This window comes from Larimichthys crocea, chromosome XXI (genome assembly GCF_000972845.2).
Source record: "Larimichthys crocea isolate SSNF chromosome XXI, L_crocea_2.0, whole genome shotgun sequence".
NCBI lineage: Eukaryota > Metazoa > Chordata > Actinopteri > Sciaenidae > Larimichthys > Larimichthys crocea.
Window position 1 is genome coordinate 2,385,222 of NC_040031.1, and position 17,825 is coordinate 2,403,046.

A 17,825-nucleotide genomic window follows, 5' to 3' on the forward strand; every position below is an offset into this window, starting at 1 on the left:
ACTTGCTCAACAGCCTTACATAAAGGTTTTTTTATGACTACAAATCAGTGAGATGTTACTACTAAAGGAAATATAGATTCATTTATTTGTAGTTTGGTTATTGTTATTTTATATATTATGTGTTCTCCAAAAACGCAAAGGGTCATTTTTAATTATTTTTGTTGGTATGGAGCGTCATTGATTTCAAAATGAAAACAAAACCGGAAGCAGTTTTCCCTCTATGGACTACAATTCCCGAGAGTCTGCTCACGCATCCGTCAGACGCTTCCAACCAATGGCTGAGTGCGTCTGAGTCACGTGAGAGGCAGCGCAGCAGATTTGAATTGTTTGTGTGCTTATATTTTCTGTCGTCGCAGTTTGAATGCGGAGCAGAAAAGAAGATTAGCGAGTTTTTCAGAGGAACTGGAGGTTTGTAGTTTTTACTTTGATTAAAGAGTGGCTCTGTGGCAGCCCCGCCAGCCGCTTAACGAACCAAACGTCATGTTTGAAGCTCATTACCGTTTGATTTAAGCTAGCGGGTGACCTAACGGACTAGCAGGCTAACGATCAAGTTAGCATGTGGATCACAGGTCGTGTTTAAAGTCGCCCTCTGCGCTGTTTCCTGTGAAATATTGTCGTTCTGGTTTAATGTCCGAGCTGAATGTAACGCTGCAGGTCTGATTCCCACAGAGACGAAGAAGCAGCAGCAGCGGGATGGACTGTCGAGCTAACAGCGGTAGGTCAACACTCACTGACCCCGAGTCAGCGTTTGTGCAAAGTTAACGCCACGTTCCTGTGTTTGATCGTCGATGTTTGTGTTTGTGTGGACAGATCTGTTATTCCTGCCCGACGAGAAGTTTGACTTCGACGTTTCTCTGTCACCTGCCAGGTAGGAAACACACGAACCAGTCCTCACACCGATCCCGACTTTTTAATGCTGAAAGCTGCCAGTGTGCTGTCATGTAGCGTTTATAATTTATTATTTCTTCCACAGAGAATGGGAGGGACATGTCTGCCTCCATTTACAAAGCCCTCTCTTAAAATCAAAATTCAGCCTTACTGTCACTACAACACAATGATGTGCAGTTGCAGCCACCTCCTGTATAAACAGATCCTGAAGTATTTGAATGGAATAAAACGGGCAATATAAAAACTAAGGTGGGTGGGTGGTGAGAGTAGTGACATGCATGATATGGTAACGTATGTAAGTGTACATAAACAATAGTTCCACGTAGACACACAGATCTATTACGAGGTGTCAGGTATGACATGGTGAGCCCCAAACAGATGATCTGTGGTGTGCTGCGCTGTTACATGCAGTCGGGCTTATCCATACAAATATGTTAGTTTCAAAGGTAAAGGAGTGAAAATATTAATAAAAGATATGATAGACTTTAATGATCCTGCACCGGTGAAATTCACTTGTCACAGCAGCTCACATACACAAAGTTGATAAGAAATTACTAATAAATAAGAAATATATGGAAAAAAATCTAAATAGAAAAAATAAAATAAGAAGTTATATACACCTTTTCAAGTATACGGATATGCATGTGGAATCATTTGCATCATGCACATATATAACAATAACTATAATTAGCACAGTAATTGAGTACTGTTGAGTTTAACAGTGCTGCATGAAGTCGTGCTGGACCTGTGGTAGTTCTCCTTACACGGTGGGAGTAGCAGTCTGCTTCTGAAGGAGCTGCTTAAAGCCCCCACAGTCTCATGCAGGGGCTGATAGGAGTTGTTCATGGTGGATGTCAGCTTTGCTTAACATCCTCCTCTCCCCGACTTCTTCTATGGAGTTTAGTGGACGGTACAGGACAGAGTTGGCCCTCTTGACCAGTCTGTTGAGTCTTTTCCTGTCTCTCTCTGTGCTTCCCTGCAATGAATAACGCAGATGCCACCACAGCGTCATAGAAAAATAAACGTTTTGTTTTTTTAACTTAATCAGCAGGTTGTATCTCCAAAGGTATTCTCTTCTTCACTCTGCTACCTAGAGCAGACTGGGCTGTGAAAATACTGGCTTTAAAGTTGGATTCTGCAAACATTTGATCACTTCAAACAAACAGTAGACCTCTTTCAAGTAACGAAAATATGTTTTGATGAAAATGTAGATAGATAGCATATGTATATTATGCAAATATTGTTTTCCCCCCCGTTACTTAGCAACAGGTAGGAAGGAGCTGCTCACAGCTGGAAAAACTTTGGATTATATTTCAGATGGTGTTGAGTGATCTTGGAAAACCAAGTGTTAAATTTCCAATTAAAACATTTTGTCTGTGGGTTTAATTGTTATTTAATATTTAATGCCAGATTCAGTAAATAGATAATAGATGTAGGCTGCACCAGATGTATTCTTTCAGGTAAGTTACCATCACGATGCACAGGAGTTTGTTGGTTTGAACAGCCAATGGTGATGTCTAATGGTGAAATACTGGTATTACAACCAATGTAAGCCTTCATGACTCGTCTCATGTTTTGTTTGGTTTATCAGTCATTTAAAAACAAGAATTAAGAACTATAAAGACTGAGCTCAGTCAGTTTGGGCTGTTTTTCATCCGTCTCACATCACCGCTGTGAGCTGTTTGTGTTCCTCTCATCTGTCATGTCAGTGACGTCTCCCTCTGCTCTGCAGCTCCAAAGGTGATGAAGATGAAGATGAGGTGTTCGTGGGTCCGGTCACCCATAAGGAGAGATGTGTCTCTGTTCACGTGGTATCTCATCTTGAGGACAGCGGTGGTGGCGTGCGCATGAGCTGGAGTCCACTGACTGGAGATCAGCTAGAGGCTGTGTGTCAGGAAGCCCACAAACTAGCCGATCAGCTACAGAGTAGTGAACTGAGCTGGCCACCCAGTGAGGACGATAAGCCCACCAACATGACCGCTGACACCAACGCAGGCAGGGAGGAGTTTGTCCAGGATGCTGAGGCCAAACTATGTGTGCTCGGTCAGGCCAGTGCGCTCAGCCCCATCAAACGCCAAACCTTCTGTGTGCAGGACAGTCCCATGAAACAGCTGCCACCCGCCATCCAGCACCGCCTGCTGAGAGGAAGCACCACCAACGCAGCTTCATCTGCACGTCCTGCCACCGCAGCACCATCCACCCGACATGCCTCCGCTAACACAAATTCATTCACCCGCCCGGCTGCATCTAAAAGACTCAGCACGTCCAGCCCTGTGGCCGGGGTCAAGGCTCAGCCCAGGACGGGGCTGCGAGGGAAAGCCACATTAGGTGTCGTGCTGCCAAGCAAACCGGCTGCCCCGACAGCTTCCAGTTCAGCCAGCAAGAGCAGAGTGGACAGAACCAGACTGCAACCACCGAGCAAAGTAGGAGAGAAGTCTGTTTTTTACTACCTTAACAGGAACACATTTCCACACTGTGTTTTATCAGAATATAATGTGTCTCTTGTGGAAAAGGTGAATTTCTTTCATGCTTGCATGTAAATACAGATAAGACAGATCAGTATCAATAAGTTATTGAGAAGCTCCACCTGCAGTGGTGGACAGACGGGCTCAGAGAGTGAAGGTGATCTGATCCAGAGCCAGTTGCTGGTCTCTTTCTCCGCACTGTACTGCTGCCTGATATCATGAGTTAGAATATAATCTGGATATACCAGTGTGTTAAGATATGCACGATGTGTTGATGTCATCTGTTCCTGTTTCAGGCAGCGGGGAGTTGGAGGCGTAGCTCAACCTCTCGCCCCCCCAACAGGGCAGAGTCATCTGAGGATCTGCTCTCCGATTCAGCGAGCGTGGCCTCTGACATCAGCGACTCCTCACTCAACTCAAGTCTACTGGGAAAACGCACGCTGGCTCCACCCACCAAGGTAGCACAGCTATTTAAAATAGTTTTTATTAAACGCAATCTGCACTGATTATATCTTTCTGTATAATGACATGGTGTGAAAATCATTTCTGTCCAACAGAGTGTCACAAGGAACCTGTCAGGCATGAAAGCTCCCCTTCAGAACAAGAGGGTGACCGACAGGAGGAACACGTCTTCGTCTTCATCATCGGTGTCCAGCTTCAACTCTAGCATATCCCTGTCCCCTGCTAAAGGTATGCTAACTAAGTTACCAGCAAAGTGTTCATAGTAAGTGTGACTTTCAAAACAGAGTATGCCCACATCAACCGCACTTTAACAACTTACAACTGCATGTGTCAAACAAAATAACACACAAGGCATCAACGAGATCAACGCCGACTACAACTAAATTCAAGGCAAAACAGCCTTGCTCTCATCATCCAACCTGAATGTGCATCAGTACAAAGTGTTGTTGTGTCTCCTCTCAGGTAAACTGAACTCTTCTTTGAACCGGAGTCTAAATGGCTCCACTGGCCCTGCCCCCAGCAGCATCTGCAGACCAGCAAATCAAAGCAAACCACGCCGCTCCACCGTCTACGCCACCACAGAGCCAGCGTCCTCCATCGCTGGACGCCGCTCGCTGTCGACCAAAGGCAAGAAACCATCTGAGGTGGAACCTGTCAAAGCCACAAGGTCCACTCCCCTGAAGAGAGCTGAGGCCACGCCCCTACAGCAGACGCCCGCCAAGAGAGTTATGGAGAGGATCGCCTCAATCCCCACCGCCGCCTTAGCCCGGCCGCAGAGTGGATTGAAGACCAAATCCAAGCCTGAGGCCCTGGTCTTTCCAACACCCAGTGGAGGAGTCAGAGGAGTCCCCCATGGTGACGGTAAATTAATAATGATGTCAGTTGATCAATGAGTTGTTCATCATGTGTTTTGTCCTGGAGTTTGGGAGAACAGTTATTATCAAATCAAATCAATTTTATTTGTATAGCCGAAAGTCACAAAGTACATTTGCCTCAGAGGGCTTTACAATCTGTACAGGGAGTGACACCCTCTGTCCTTAGACCCTCGGTTCGAGTGAGGAAAAACTATTATTATTATTCTGTCCAGAGATAAACATGAACTCTGCTCCTGAATCATCAGCTGCACCACAGTCCTTTACTGCATATCGTCAGGGGATCAAAAGTTTAACTTATTATTAAGAATAGAGCTGCTTAGACATTTTCACCAGCGTGCCACTTTTCTTCCATTATCAGGATACATCTGTCTATCTCTCACTCCGTCTGTCATTGTTTCATCTCCAGGCGCCTCAAAGATGTTGAAGCCAAAGAGGCTGATGTCAGCGAGCAACGTGGACAGGTAGATGACTTCACACTCAAATACAACAACTAATGCAGCTGAAAGGTTGGCTTAAGGAACAGACGTACATTTCAAAACATCAGTCTACATCTTTCGTCCAATCTCTGTATAAAGATGTAGAATCATGGAAGTGCCCACAGACAGCTACGATAGGGCACGAGTGGTACAACAAGACAGTACGAGTCACAAACTAGTCTATTAGAATGCACATTTCAGTAGATATCACTTCAATACAGTACGTAGACTTCCTCTACACATTCTCCACAATGTGTTTGGCACTTTCTTAACGGAAAACGTACATTAACAATACAGTTTGAGACTACATGTATTTAACGTTACACAGACACACACATGCATACATACACTCAACCACGTGCACCAATATAAGGTTGAATATGAATAAAATATTTCCCAACATTCTTTAAAATTTCCTTTCAGGACTTCTTCACATATTCACATTAATCTCACATGAATTTTAATTCTTCCACATAGCTTTAAGTCTGAAGAAGTTGAGTTTGAGTTTCTACCTGCCTGTCTAACAGATCAGTGAAGTCATATTAATATTAATAATTGCAAGCCTTCCTTTCCTGTAGTCTCTCTCAGAAGCCTTCTGCTGGTCCTTTGACGCCCTCTGCTGGCAGCTCCAGGTCACTGCAGATGAAACCTCGGCGTCCCTCTGCCCTCCCTACACCAGTGAAGCGCGGGATGTCCGCCATCCCTGTTGCGACACCCACTAACCAGAACCGGCTCACAAGACCACCACCCACATCTGGCTCTGACCTGGCTTCAGCTATGAGAGAGAGAAGCTGCAGGTGAAATGCTTTAAACCGCTGTCAACCAATAGGAAAGCTACTCTCACCTGAGGGGGCGGTCCTACTGCGCTAGATCTTGTGTATTACCATGACAACACATTCACAGGTCTCACTTTGTTGTTTATCACTCTGGTGTTGTTTCTGTGTAGTCCCGCCCCTGCAAACACACAGGAAGTGGAGCCTGTTGATCTCCCTGACATCCAGCCCTTCTGCCTGGAGGAGGAGGAGCCCCCTGCTGCCCTGCCCTCCAGTCCTCCACAGCCTGACCAGTCAGAGAGCACTGATCCTGGGGCACCCAGTCAAAGCGAACCGGAGCCCGGCAGAAACCTGATTGAACTAGAAACCATTGAGGAGAGCAACACTAAGACACAGGAGGTCAGAGGTCACACACATGCCCACAACTGTTCGTAGATTTGTCAGATATTTCTAACAGATGAACTAAAAACGGACAAAAACTGTTTCCAGAAAATACTAAGAGAATGTTGGCTTGTCACGGTTTTTGGTCCCACATCGAGCTGCTGTGATCCTGCTTGACAGCAGGGCCAATTACCCGTGATGGTCTCCTCTCATGAGCAGTGTGTCCTCAGTGGCTAAACTTGTGTGTCTGTCCTGTAGGCTGGATTTATTTTTAAAAGTGTGTTCAGGTCTGTTCATCACTCGGATTCTCTCTTCAGGTTCTCCTGTTGGATCTTCCAGCTCCGTCTCTGCAGCCTCAAGAGAAACTGCTCATAGACTTGACCAACACCCCCAACCTTATCCGGACCAGCAACAAGATCTGCACCACAAATCAGGTAGTTGACAGCTCACCTGGTTATATATGGTTGACAAAGTCTGGAAACACATCTGGAGGATGTAAAGCTTTAAATAAAAGCTGTCTTGTTTTTTTTTGTTTCAGCAGCTGATCGACCTGAGCTCTCCGCTCATCAAGTGGAGCCCCGAAGACAAAGGAGAGAACAACGCTCCACTGATCAACCTGTCCTTCTGATCCAGATCCACCTAAAGACCTGGATCTGAGGGTCTCTGCAGTAAACTGGACTCAGCAGGTTTCTGTCTTCAGACACTCTCATAGTAATCCAGTTACAGAGCCAGTTTTTATCAGTGAAGTACTTACTGAAGCAGAGTATTATGTTTTAAATGATGAAAATATTCAAAAGTTGCTGAAGTTTTTCTGCACCTGATTGTACTTTTATTTGTCTCCGTCTTGCTGCTCTTAATGATTAATGATGTCTGAATAAATGTTGTTAATGTCACTACTGTAAACGTTCATGCTCATGTGTTCATGTGCTGTTGACCTCAGTCCACCAGCATGGAAACCTGTTCAGAAACATTTCAGTTCACTCAAAGAGAAGGAAAAAAAACACTTTTGGCAAACAGTTAAAAATAAAATCAATGTAAAATGCGAGTTCATTAAAATTGTAAATCAAAATGTAGAAAAGAATAAAAATCAAAGCTAGTTGGCAGTGTTTCTTTATTTAGTAGGGTGACCAGCAGACTGACATTATGAGGTCTGTACGCACTAGAGGAAACTGTTGGTGGATGATGAACTAAATGGTGCCACCTTAACTACAATGCTATGGTTGTTGACACCTGATCACTACGTTTCAGAGATGTAAAGTAAGTATAAATATTTGTTCTGAGTTTGTCAGACCAAGGAAGAAAGTGTTATTAACCAGCCAGCCAAATTTGAATGATTAAAAATATTGTCAAGTTTATGAGATTGGGTAAAAATGAGCAGCTCAGCTCCAGGACTGTGGGTGTGTCTGCTGAATAAGGTGAAGCCACGCCCACTCATAGGACTCTCTGTTTCTGTCTCTTTGTCTCAATGTGTCCTGTACCTCAGTGAAACAATGTGCTGTGTGGAATACTATCATTACTTTGCGGTTGTTTCTTGCAAGGTGCACCTGCAGCAGGTGGTTACACCTTCCCATGAGGTGCAGTTACTGACAAGTAAACTTTTTCCAAATAAATCCACTTCTTCTTCATCTCTTTGTGTTTTGAAAGTTTAAATAAAGCTGTTCATCCAGAAAAAATACATTTGCAGTACTTCAAAGACAGAGCTACCTAGCACCTCAGTGTAAACAATAACTAGCACATATGTTAACATGCTGAAGGCTTTTATACTGTTGTGTGTTAGCGAAGCAGTGGGTTTATGCTCAGGGTGGCTTCAACGCATCATCGAGCCACCTTTTAGGACCGCCCAAAAAATCCTGGACTGAAATCTGGTGAAAAACAGTTTTAACCTCTAACCACATTTCAGTAATACATTGTCCACAGTCTTTTCACATGTTTTTTAGCAACTATTTTCTAATATGTTGGAAATCTCGGAATTGCCTTGACACAGTCTTTAAACATTGATATTGTGTAACAAACCTGTAATCCCTCAGAGTGAATGTTTTTGTCTGTCAACTGATTAAGCCCATAAAAGTCTGTGCGGACAAAATTAAACTAATTCAAAGTTTCAGTGCACCAACACTCGTAGTACCGCAACATTCTTGAAGGTGCCTTTTTTCAGTAAATTTTCAGACATGGTCTCTGCTCTGAAATTACTGAAACCAAGCAGTAACCTCTGTGACAAGTGCCAAAAAATGGCCACTTCCACATTGGCTTCATAGCCACCAAAGTGTCACTTGGCCACTGCTTGACATGATGTGCTGGATACTGGATAGCACTGCAGCAGTCCTGCTCTTGTTTGTTATTGGAGTTCTGTGTGTGTGTGTGTGTGTGTGTGTGTGTGTGTGTGTGTGTGTGTGTGTGTGTGTGTGTGTGGTGTATAATTCTTTATTACAGGGGTGTCCTAACTAAATTCAAACCACCAGGAGAGGTAAACCCAGAAGAGTTTTGGCTTATGAAATAAACACAATCTACCTATCTCTTATGATACTTACACAGTGATCAAGTTTTGTAGTTTCTGTTTTATTAGCATTCTTGCAATCTTTTCAGTTGCAGGTTCATTAGTCCCATGCATACTTGGTGATTTTATGTACATCACCTAAAGGTCTTAAGATAAGATGATTAACGTGACAAATGTCAATATTTTTTCCTTGACTGGCCCAAAAGGAACTGAAAGTGAAGCGCCCACAGGGAATTCTCCCGTTACCCACCCTGACCCTGTCTTGATCACTGTCATGTTAGTGTGCGGCGGCGTTAGGAGCTTTCATTTCTCAGTCAGATTAAAGATTAGTCAACATGTGAGAACACGTCTGACACAGAGAGTCTCCTGTTGTTGCTTCATGTGTGAAGCAATGACTCTACTCTGGAAAAACGTGTAAAAAAGACAGCGTCGTTTCCCCAGGCACTTAGTGCCCTGAAACTTTGTAATGATTCTCAAGAAGTGTGTGGTTAGTATGACGGTACAAAATCACTGAATACTGAAACGTTCTGTACATGGTTGATTGCTGCAGTAAAACTTCAAACAAGCTTTGCACAAAAACGAAGCATTTGAACCTTTAAGGACATAACTGCTGCTGTTATATATCTGTAGATGTGACACAAAATATCACTTTCTGAATGATCTTGTGAAAAACAAGAGTAAGAGTGATGTTTTAAACTTAAATGTTAACAGACTTTGCATTACTCATAATAAGTAATGTTTAGAATGAACATGAGGTTCAGATTTCAACTTCATGCAAGTTTAACGTGTTCCATACAATTTATTATTTTATCTGACTCCAGATGTGAAAGAAAGGAAGAACTGGTTTTTAGATTTGTTCATGCCTGATTGGCTTAGATTTGGTTACATTGTTACAGAACATTTGTATGTAATTTTTATTGATAATTTTTTCATTTTTAAATTGTTAGTTTTGGCCCCCAGGCATCTTCACATTGTCAATTCTGTCCCTCTGACACCCCTGATGTAGATGGATCTATCGGCAGTGTTCGGTTGACTGACAACTTGATGGGAGAGCAGCCACTAATATCAAATTTCTGTGCTGCTAGTATGCCCAGTACTCTGCTCACAGTGCGCGTGCCCTCCCATTTATCAATCCTGTTTTTGCTATATGACTAGAGGCAAGTTATGTTGAGGTTTTAAAAAATATTTAGAAGTTAGTAAAAAGGTATTAAATGGTATTAAATTTAACCTCAGGATTCCTGCATAAACCCTGGATTATAATATGAGTGAGTTCATTACTAACTGTAAAGATGATCAATCAAGACGTTGCAATTGAAGCTTTGGGCATTGTCACAGGACATATGGAATGATTTGGGTGCATTGAGTATGCAATTCACAGGTGTCACAAGTGCTCACGCCTGAACATTGTCGTGTTCATTATTTTGAGAAAGGACATTAAAGCAAGAGTTGTCCTCCACTTGTTTTATTTGAGAGAATAAGTAAATAACACAGCTGTGGGTCTGATCTGCTTCTCTGAAAGCTCTGCTGGATCAGGGGCCCGGAGCACAGTCTGCTCTCTCTTTTTATAAGTTTGTTATTCTGGGTGTCATCCTTCCTGATTGGTACATGAGTCACTACTCTCATTGGACCTTATTTTAGGCAGAGGTGGTTTCTCTGTAAAATATGTCTTTAAAGACCATAGTCCATATTTTGCTGCACTGTGTAATATCATAGAGTAAACACAAAAACAGATCACTTCCCAGGCTTGAGGTACTACTTGGAGTTTGACTGAACTAGCCAGGCAAAGAGTGCGCTTGCTTACAGTGTGTGCACCATTAATTATTGATTCTTTGATTTGATTGAGTGAGTGATTAAAGCTCAGTGTGTTGTTTATATCAGGGCGACTGCTCAGAACTCCTGCGGTGGTCATGAAGATGAACAGGAAGGATTTGTGATCGTGTCAACAGAATATCTCTTTGTATAGTGTTCGTTTTCACCACACCCAGTATAACAGACCATTTTCACATGTGTTTTGTTGAACAAATATGTCACAACATGTAGCTTTCATCATGTTGAAACAAGAAATATAGAGTGGTAAGTTGTGTAATTAAAATTTCATAAGCTGGGACGGTCTTACAAGCAGTACAAACCAAATTAACTTCTTTGTCACTATTTTGCAGCGTAAATTGTGAGCTGGACACAGATTATAAGATGGGTACATAAAATAAACAAAGTATCATAGTTTAGTCCGTGATTTCAACTGGATAACCTTAGTTTGAGAGACATTTCAGGCAGACTGTGGAGGATTTGACCGGTCTGACTGGTTTCTTTTCAAGCAACACTTCTGCAGCCTAAAAGCCAATTTAAATGAATGGAAATACAACAACCCACAGTGCCAGATCCTGCCTGAATGCAGCCTTAGAGACACACAGTTAGCCCTATAATGTCTTTATAAAAATTGTTAGACTATGACTGCAGGATCATTTGTGTTTATTTGCTGCTAAATCCACTTACTACAAAGGTACAATCACCATATATATATACAGATTTTACAATTGCAAATTTACAAATGGCTCAAAAGGATTCTGAAATTATTCATCATGATGGCAATTTGTAGAAAGTCTGAATTCATTGTTTTTCAGGTCTGTGTGTTTTGAGTGATTAGAGCTATGCTAACTTCATTTATAGTAATAAGTTGTCTCAAGGAATTTACTACTACTACTCAATTTACTGGAGCCACTCCATGCACAAGTCAAGTGGTACAACAAGGACAGTATGGGTTACCAACTAGTTAATTTCAGTAGCTATGACTGCAACACAATACATAGACTTCTTTTACATAATGTTGTAGCTGTTACCTCTTCACATATTTAATTTTTTGAACCATTCATGAACTATACATTTTTCCACATAGCTTTTTTAAGTCTGAAGTTGAGTTTGGGGTTAAAGTCTACCTGCCTGTCCAACAGATCAGTAAAATAAGAATAAGAAAATAACAATAATAAAACAGATCAGTAAAATAAGAATAAGAAAATAACAATAATAAAGTGCCAAAAACGTCACTTTCTCAAATGGCCACTTTCACATTGGCTTCACATCCTCAGACGTGCCACTTGGCCATGGACACTGCTTCCCCACTGCAAGATGTGCTGGATACTGGATGGCAGGGTGGCACTCCTGCTCTTGTTTCTTCCTGGAGTCGGTGTGTGTGTGTGTGTGTGTATTTCCTGTTCAAGTTAAACGTGATTCTTCTTCTTTCTTAAATGATACTTACACAGTGATCAAGTTTTGTAGTTTCTGTTTTCATTTAGCATTCTTGCAATCTTTGCAGTTGCAGGTTCATTACGTCCCATGCATACTTAGTGAGTTTTATGTAACATCACCTAAAGGTACATTAAGATAAGATAGATTAATGTGACAAATGTCAATAATTTTTTCCTTGACTGGCCCAAAAGTGAACTGAAAGTGAAGCAGCCCACAGGGAATTCTCCCGGTTACCCACCCTGACCCTGTCTTGATCACTGCCATGTTAATGTGAGGCAGCGTAGGAGCTTTCATTTCTCAGTCAGATTAAAGATTAGTCAACATGTGAGAACACGTCTGATACAGAGAGTCTCCTGTTGTTGCTTCATGTGTGAAGCAATGACTCTACTCTGGAAAAACGTGTAAAAAAGACAGCGTCGTTTCCCCCGGCACTTAGCGCCTTGAAACTTTGTAATGATTCTCAAGAAGTGTGCGGTTAGTATGACGATACAAAATCACTGAATACTGAAAAGTTCTGTACATGGTTGATTGCTGCAGTAAAACTTCAAACAAGCCTTGCACAAAAACGAAGCATTTTGAACCTTTAAGGACATAACTGCTGCCAGGCACGGACTGATAATCTGGCATACCGTGCATTTTCCCGGTGGGCCGACGTGCTATTTGCGCCGACAAGTCCCGATATATATATTTAACGAGTAGATCACACACCTGAAACACACTCTGGGGCTTAGCGATGAGCAATGTGGGCCGCGCGCCCCCCTTTGGCTTGGTGCGCCGGTGTGCAGGTGAAACGTTCTCAGTTAGAGATGGAGAGAAAATGTAAAGGTGGCGCAGAAAAACTCTGGGACAAAAAGAAGCTTGCTCTTCAGGCAGATGCTGCGAACTGTGCCAAAATGACTGATATGTTTGCCACAGCAGGGCCTTCATCAGCTCCCGGCGCTGATGACAGTGGTGCCGGTGGCAGTGGCACTCAACAGGAGCATGTTGTTGAACCTGCGGTAAACTGGACTACTGTCAGAACATGTATGAAATGCAACGAGTAGGATAAAGCCACCCAACCCTTTGATGAATATGATAAAATGTCAATCAAATAATTCTGTCTATTGGCCTATGGCCAAGTTGGTTCGTTTAATGCAGGTGAAATGAGCATTAGCGTTATTTTGACTTTAAGACATTGTAGGCTACACTGGCTGGATGAGCCTACTTTTATGTCTTTCATTCTAAACAAAATAGTCTTTAATGTGAGAAAACTTGTTCACCATTCACCAACAATAACAATAAGTCAGTGTTGGTCCGTCCGTCTTCTTCCGCTTATCCGAATACGGGTCGCGGGGGCAGCAGCTTCAGCAGGGAAGCCCAGACTTCCCTCTCCCCAGCCACTTCTGCTAGCTCTCCCAGGAGGACCTCAAGGCGTTCCCAGGCCAGCCGACAGATATAGTCCCTCCAGCGTGTCCTGGGTCTCCCCCGGGGCCGCCTCCCGGAGGGACGTGCCCGGAACATCTCACCAGGGAGACGTCCAGGAGGCATCCACACGAGATGCCCGAGCCACCTTAACTGGTTCCTCTCGATGCGGAGGAGCAGCGGTTCTACTCTGAGCTCCTCGCGGATGGCCGAGCTTCTCACCCTATCTCTAAGGGAGAGCCCAGCCACCCTGCGAAGGAAGCTCATTTCGGCCGCTTGTATTCGCGATCTCATTCTTTCAGTCACTACCCAAAGCTCGTGCCCGTAGGTGAGGGTAGGAACGTAGATCGACTGGTAAATCAAGAGCTTCGCCTTTCGGGTCAGCTCTTTCTTCACCACGACGGACCGGTGCAGAGTCCGCATCACTGCAGAAGCCGCACCGATCTGCCGGTCGATCTCCTGTTCCATCCTTCCCTCACTCGTGAACAAGACCCCAAGATACTTGAACTCCTCCACTTGAGGCAGGATCTCATCCCCGACCCGGAGACTGCACTCCACCCTTTTCCGGCTGAGAACTATGGCCTCGGATTTAGAGGTGCTGATTCTCATCCCAGCCGCTTCGCACTCGGTTGCAAAACGCACCAGAGAGAGCTGAAGGTTACGCTCCGATGAAGCCAACAGGACTAGATCATCCGCAAAAAGCAGCGACCCAATCCTGAGGCCACCGAATCACAGCCCCTCAACGCCCTGGCTGCACCTAGAAATTCTGTCCACAAAGGTTATGAACAGAACCGGTGACAAAGGGCAGTCCTGGCGGAGTCCAACTCTCACGGGAAACAGGTCCGACTTACTGCCGGCAATGCGGACCAAGCTCTAGCACCGAGAGTACAGGGACCGGATAGCCCGTATTAATGGGTCCGGAACCCCATACTCCCGGAGCACCCCCCACAGTACCCCCCGAGGGACACAGTCGAACGCCTTCTCCAGGTCCACAAAACACATGTAGACTGGTTGGGCGAACTCCCATGCACCCTCCAGGGCCGCGCTAAGGGTATAGAGCTGGTCCACAGTTCCACGGCCAGAACGAAAACCACACTGCTCCTCCTGGATCCGAGGTTCGACAATCTTGCGGACCCTCCTCTCCAGGACCCCCGAAAAGACCTTCCTGGGGAGGCTGAGGAGTGTGATCCCCCTATAGTTGGAGCACATCCTCCGGTCCCCCTTTTTGAAGAGGGGAACCACCACCCCGGTCTGCCAGTCCAGAGGCACTGCCCCCGATGTCCACGTGATGTTGCAGAGACGTGTCAACCAGGACAGCCCCACAACATCCAGAGGCTTGAGGAACTCCGGGTGGACCTCATCCACCCCCGGGGCCCTGCCACCGAGGAGTTTTTTGACTACCTCAGCGACCTCAGCCCCAGAGACAGGCAAGACCACCACGGGGTCCCCAAACTGTGCCTCCTCGAAGGAAGACGTGCTGGTGGGATTGAGGAGGTCTTTGAAGTATTCCCTCCACCGACCCAAGACGTCCCCAGTCGAGGTCAGCAGCACCCCGTCCCCACTGAACACAGTGTTGACAGTGCACTGCTTCCCCCGCCTGAGCCGCCGGATGGTGGTCCAGAACCTCCTCGAAGCCGTTCGAAAGTCGCTCTCCATGGCCTCACCGAACTCCTCCCACGCCCGAGTTTTTGCCTCCGCAACCACCGAGGCCGCATTCCGCTTGGCATGTCGATACCCGTCAGCTGCTTCAGGAGTCCCACAGGCCAAAAAGGTTCTGTAGGACTCCTTCTTCAGCTTGACGGCATCCCTCACCGCCGGTGTCCACCAGCGGGTTCGGGGGCCACCGCCACGACAGGCACCGACCACCTTACGGCCACAGCTCTGGTCAGCCGCCTCAACAATGGAGGAATGGAACAAGGTCCACGCGAACTCAATGTCCCCCGCCTCCCCCGGGACATGAGCGAAGCTCTCCCGGAGGTGGGAGTTGAAACTCTTTCTGACAGGAGATTCAGCCAGACGTTCCCAGCAAACCCGCACAGAGCGTTTGGGCCTGCCAGGTCTGACCGCCATCCTCCCTCACCATCGGAACCAACTCACCACCAGGTGGTGATCAGTTAACAGCTCCGCCTCTCTCTTCAACCGAGTGTCCAAAACATGTGGCCGCAAGTCCGACGACACGACCACAAAGTCGATCATCGAACTGCGGCGGAGGGTGTCCTGGTGCCAAGTGCACATATGATGGACACCCTTATGCTTGAACACGGTGTTCGTTATGGACAATCCATGACGAGCACAGAAGTCCAATAACAGAACACCACTCGGGTTCAGATCAGGGGGGCCGTTCCTCCCAATCACGCCCCTCCAGGTCTCACTGTCACTGCCCACGTGAGCATTGAAGTCCCCCAGGAGAACGAGGGAGTCCCCAGAGGGAGCGCTCTCCAGCACCCCCTCTAAAGACTCCAAAAAGGGTGGGTACTCTGAACTGCCATTCGGTGCATAGGCACAGACGACAGTCAGGACCCGTCCCCCCACCCGAAGGCGAAGGGAGGCTACCCTCTCGTCCACCGGGGTGAACCCCAACGTATGAATCTCTCAACCTCGTGCACCAGCTCGGGCTCCTTCCCCGCCAGAGAGGTGACGTTCCATGTCCCCAGAGCCAGCTTCTGCAACCGGGGGTTGGACTGCCAGGGTCCCGCCTCCGACTGCCACCCATCTCTCTCCGCACCTGCCCCCCCCCTGAGACCCCTCCCATGGGTGGTGGGGCCATGGAAGGGGAGCCCATGTCACCTTTTAGGGCTGTGCCCGGCCGGGCACCATGGGTAAGGACCCGACCACCAGGCGCTCGCCAACGAGCCCCACCCCAGGCCTGGCTCCAGGGGGGGGGCCCCGGTGGCCCGCGTCTGGGCAAGGGAAAACTTGGTTCCTTGGTTGTCATTTTATCAGGGGAATTTGAGCTGCACTTTGTCTGGACCTCACCTAGGACCTGTTGCCTTGGGTGACTACCAGGGGCATAAGCCCCCGACAACATAGCTCCTAGGATCATTGGAACACGCAAACCCTCCACTGCGGTAAGGTGGCAGCTCCAGGAGGGCTACATAAATGGGTACATAAAATAAACAAAGTATCATAGTTTAGTCCGTGATTTCAACTGGATAATCTTAGTTTGAGAGACATTTCAGGTAGACTGTGGAGGATTTGACCGGTCTGACTGGTTTCTTTTCAAGCAACACTTCTGCAGCCTAAAAGCCAATTTAAATTAATGGAAATACAACTTTCTCCCACAGTGCCAGATCCTGCCTGAATGCAGCCTTAGAGACACACAGTTAGCCCTATAATGTCTTTATAAAAATTGTTAGACTATGACTGCAGGATCATTTGTGTTTATTTGCTGCTAAATCCACTTACTACAAAGGTACAATCACCATATATATATATATAGATTTTACAATTGCAATTTAGAAATGGCTCAAAAGGATTCTGAAATTATTCATCATGATGGCAATTTGTAGAAAGTCTGAATTCATTGTGTTTCAGGTCTGTGTGTTTTGAGTGATTAGAGCTATGCTAACTTCATTTATAGTAATAAGTTGTCTCAAGGAATTTACTACTACTACTCAATTTACTGGAGCCACTCCATGCACAAGTCAAGTGGTACAACAAGGACAGTATGGGTTACCAACTAGTTAGAATGCTAAATTCAGTAGCTATGACTGCAACATAATACATAGACTTCTTTTACATAATGTTGTAGCTGTTACCTCTTCATATTTAATTTTTTGAACCATTCATGAACTATACATTTTTCTACATAGCTTCTTTAAGTCTGAAGTTGAGTTTGGGGTTAAAGTCTACCTGCCTGTCTAACAGATCAGTAAAATAAGAAGAAAATAACAATAATAAAGTGCCAAAAACTGCAGTTTCTCAAATGGCCACTTCCACGTTGGCTTCACATCCTGAGACTTACACAATGATCAAGTTTTGTAGTTTCTGTTTTCATTTTACATATTTTCAGAGGCAGGTTCATTACGTCCCATGCATACTTGGTAAGTTTTATGTAACATCATGTGGGTGATGTGTGTGTGTGTGTGTGTGCATGTATTTCATTTTCATGTTAAACGTGTAGTTCTTCTTCTCTTTTAAATCATACTTACACAGTGTCAAGTGAGTTGAGATCCCTGATTCACTAAAACCAGCATAAAAGTAGTATGAGACTCTCAATCAGGCCCTAAAGTGGAAAACAGGGGACTTTCCATTGTCAGTAACAGTTAAAAGGTGAACAATGGGACGGGACTCGTCTGAATAAGGCAATGCACAGAGATTATAATATCCAAAAGGAAACTTGATTATATGATTAGAACTGATTATTT

At 45.1% G+C, this 17,825-nt stretch overlaps 1 protein-coding gene across 2 annotated transcripts; it reads left to right on the forward strand.

The window, feature by feature from the left end:
- The first annotated feature begins 256 nt into the window (after nt 1-256).
- Nucleotides 257-7,223, forward strand: gtse1 (G-2 and S-phase expressed 1). Of its 2 annotated transcripts, none has more exons than XM_019264914.2 (12): nt 257-408; nt 670-715; nt 811-868; nt 2,621-3,311; nt 3,650-3,811; nt 3,911-4,043; nt 4,278-4,676; nt 5,097-5,151; nt 5,745-5,963; nt 6,113-6,338; nt 6,638-6,754; nt 6,859-7,223. In XM_019264914.2, exons 2-12 carry the CDS (start codon nt 694-696, stop codon nt 6,946-6,948), a joined length of 2,172 nt encoding a protein of 723 aa, XP_019120459.2. In that variant the 5' UTR covers nt 257-408; nt 670-693; the 3' UTR covers nt 6,949-7,223. The 2 variants fall into 2 exon arrangements, with proteins under 2 accessions (XP_019120459.2, XP_019120460.2); XM_019264915.2 differs by having other exon boundaries at nt 6,862-7,223.
- The last annotated feature ends 10,602 nt before the right edge of the window (nt 7,224-17,825 follow it).

Excerpts from the sequence above, each read along its gene's own strand:
- gtse1 (XM_019264914.2), top strand. The coding sequence starts at position 694 with ATGGACTGTCGAGCTAACAGCG. Across the intron at positions 716-810 it reads GGACTGTCGAGCTAACAGCG|ATCTGTTATTCCTGCCCGAC; the intron begins GTAGGTCAACAC and ends TTGTGTGGACAG. Across the intron at positions 3,812-3,910 it reads CGCTGGCTCCACCCACCAAG|AGTGTCACAAGGAACCTGTC; the intron begins GTAGCACAGCTA and ends TCTGTCCAACAG.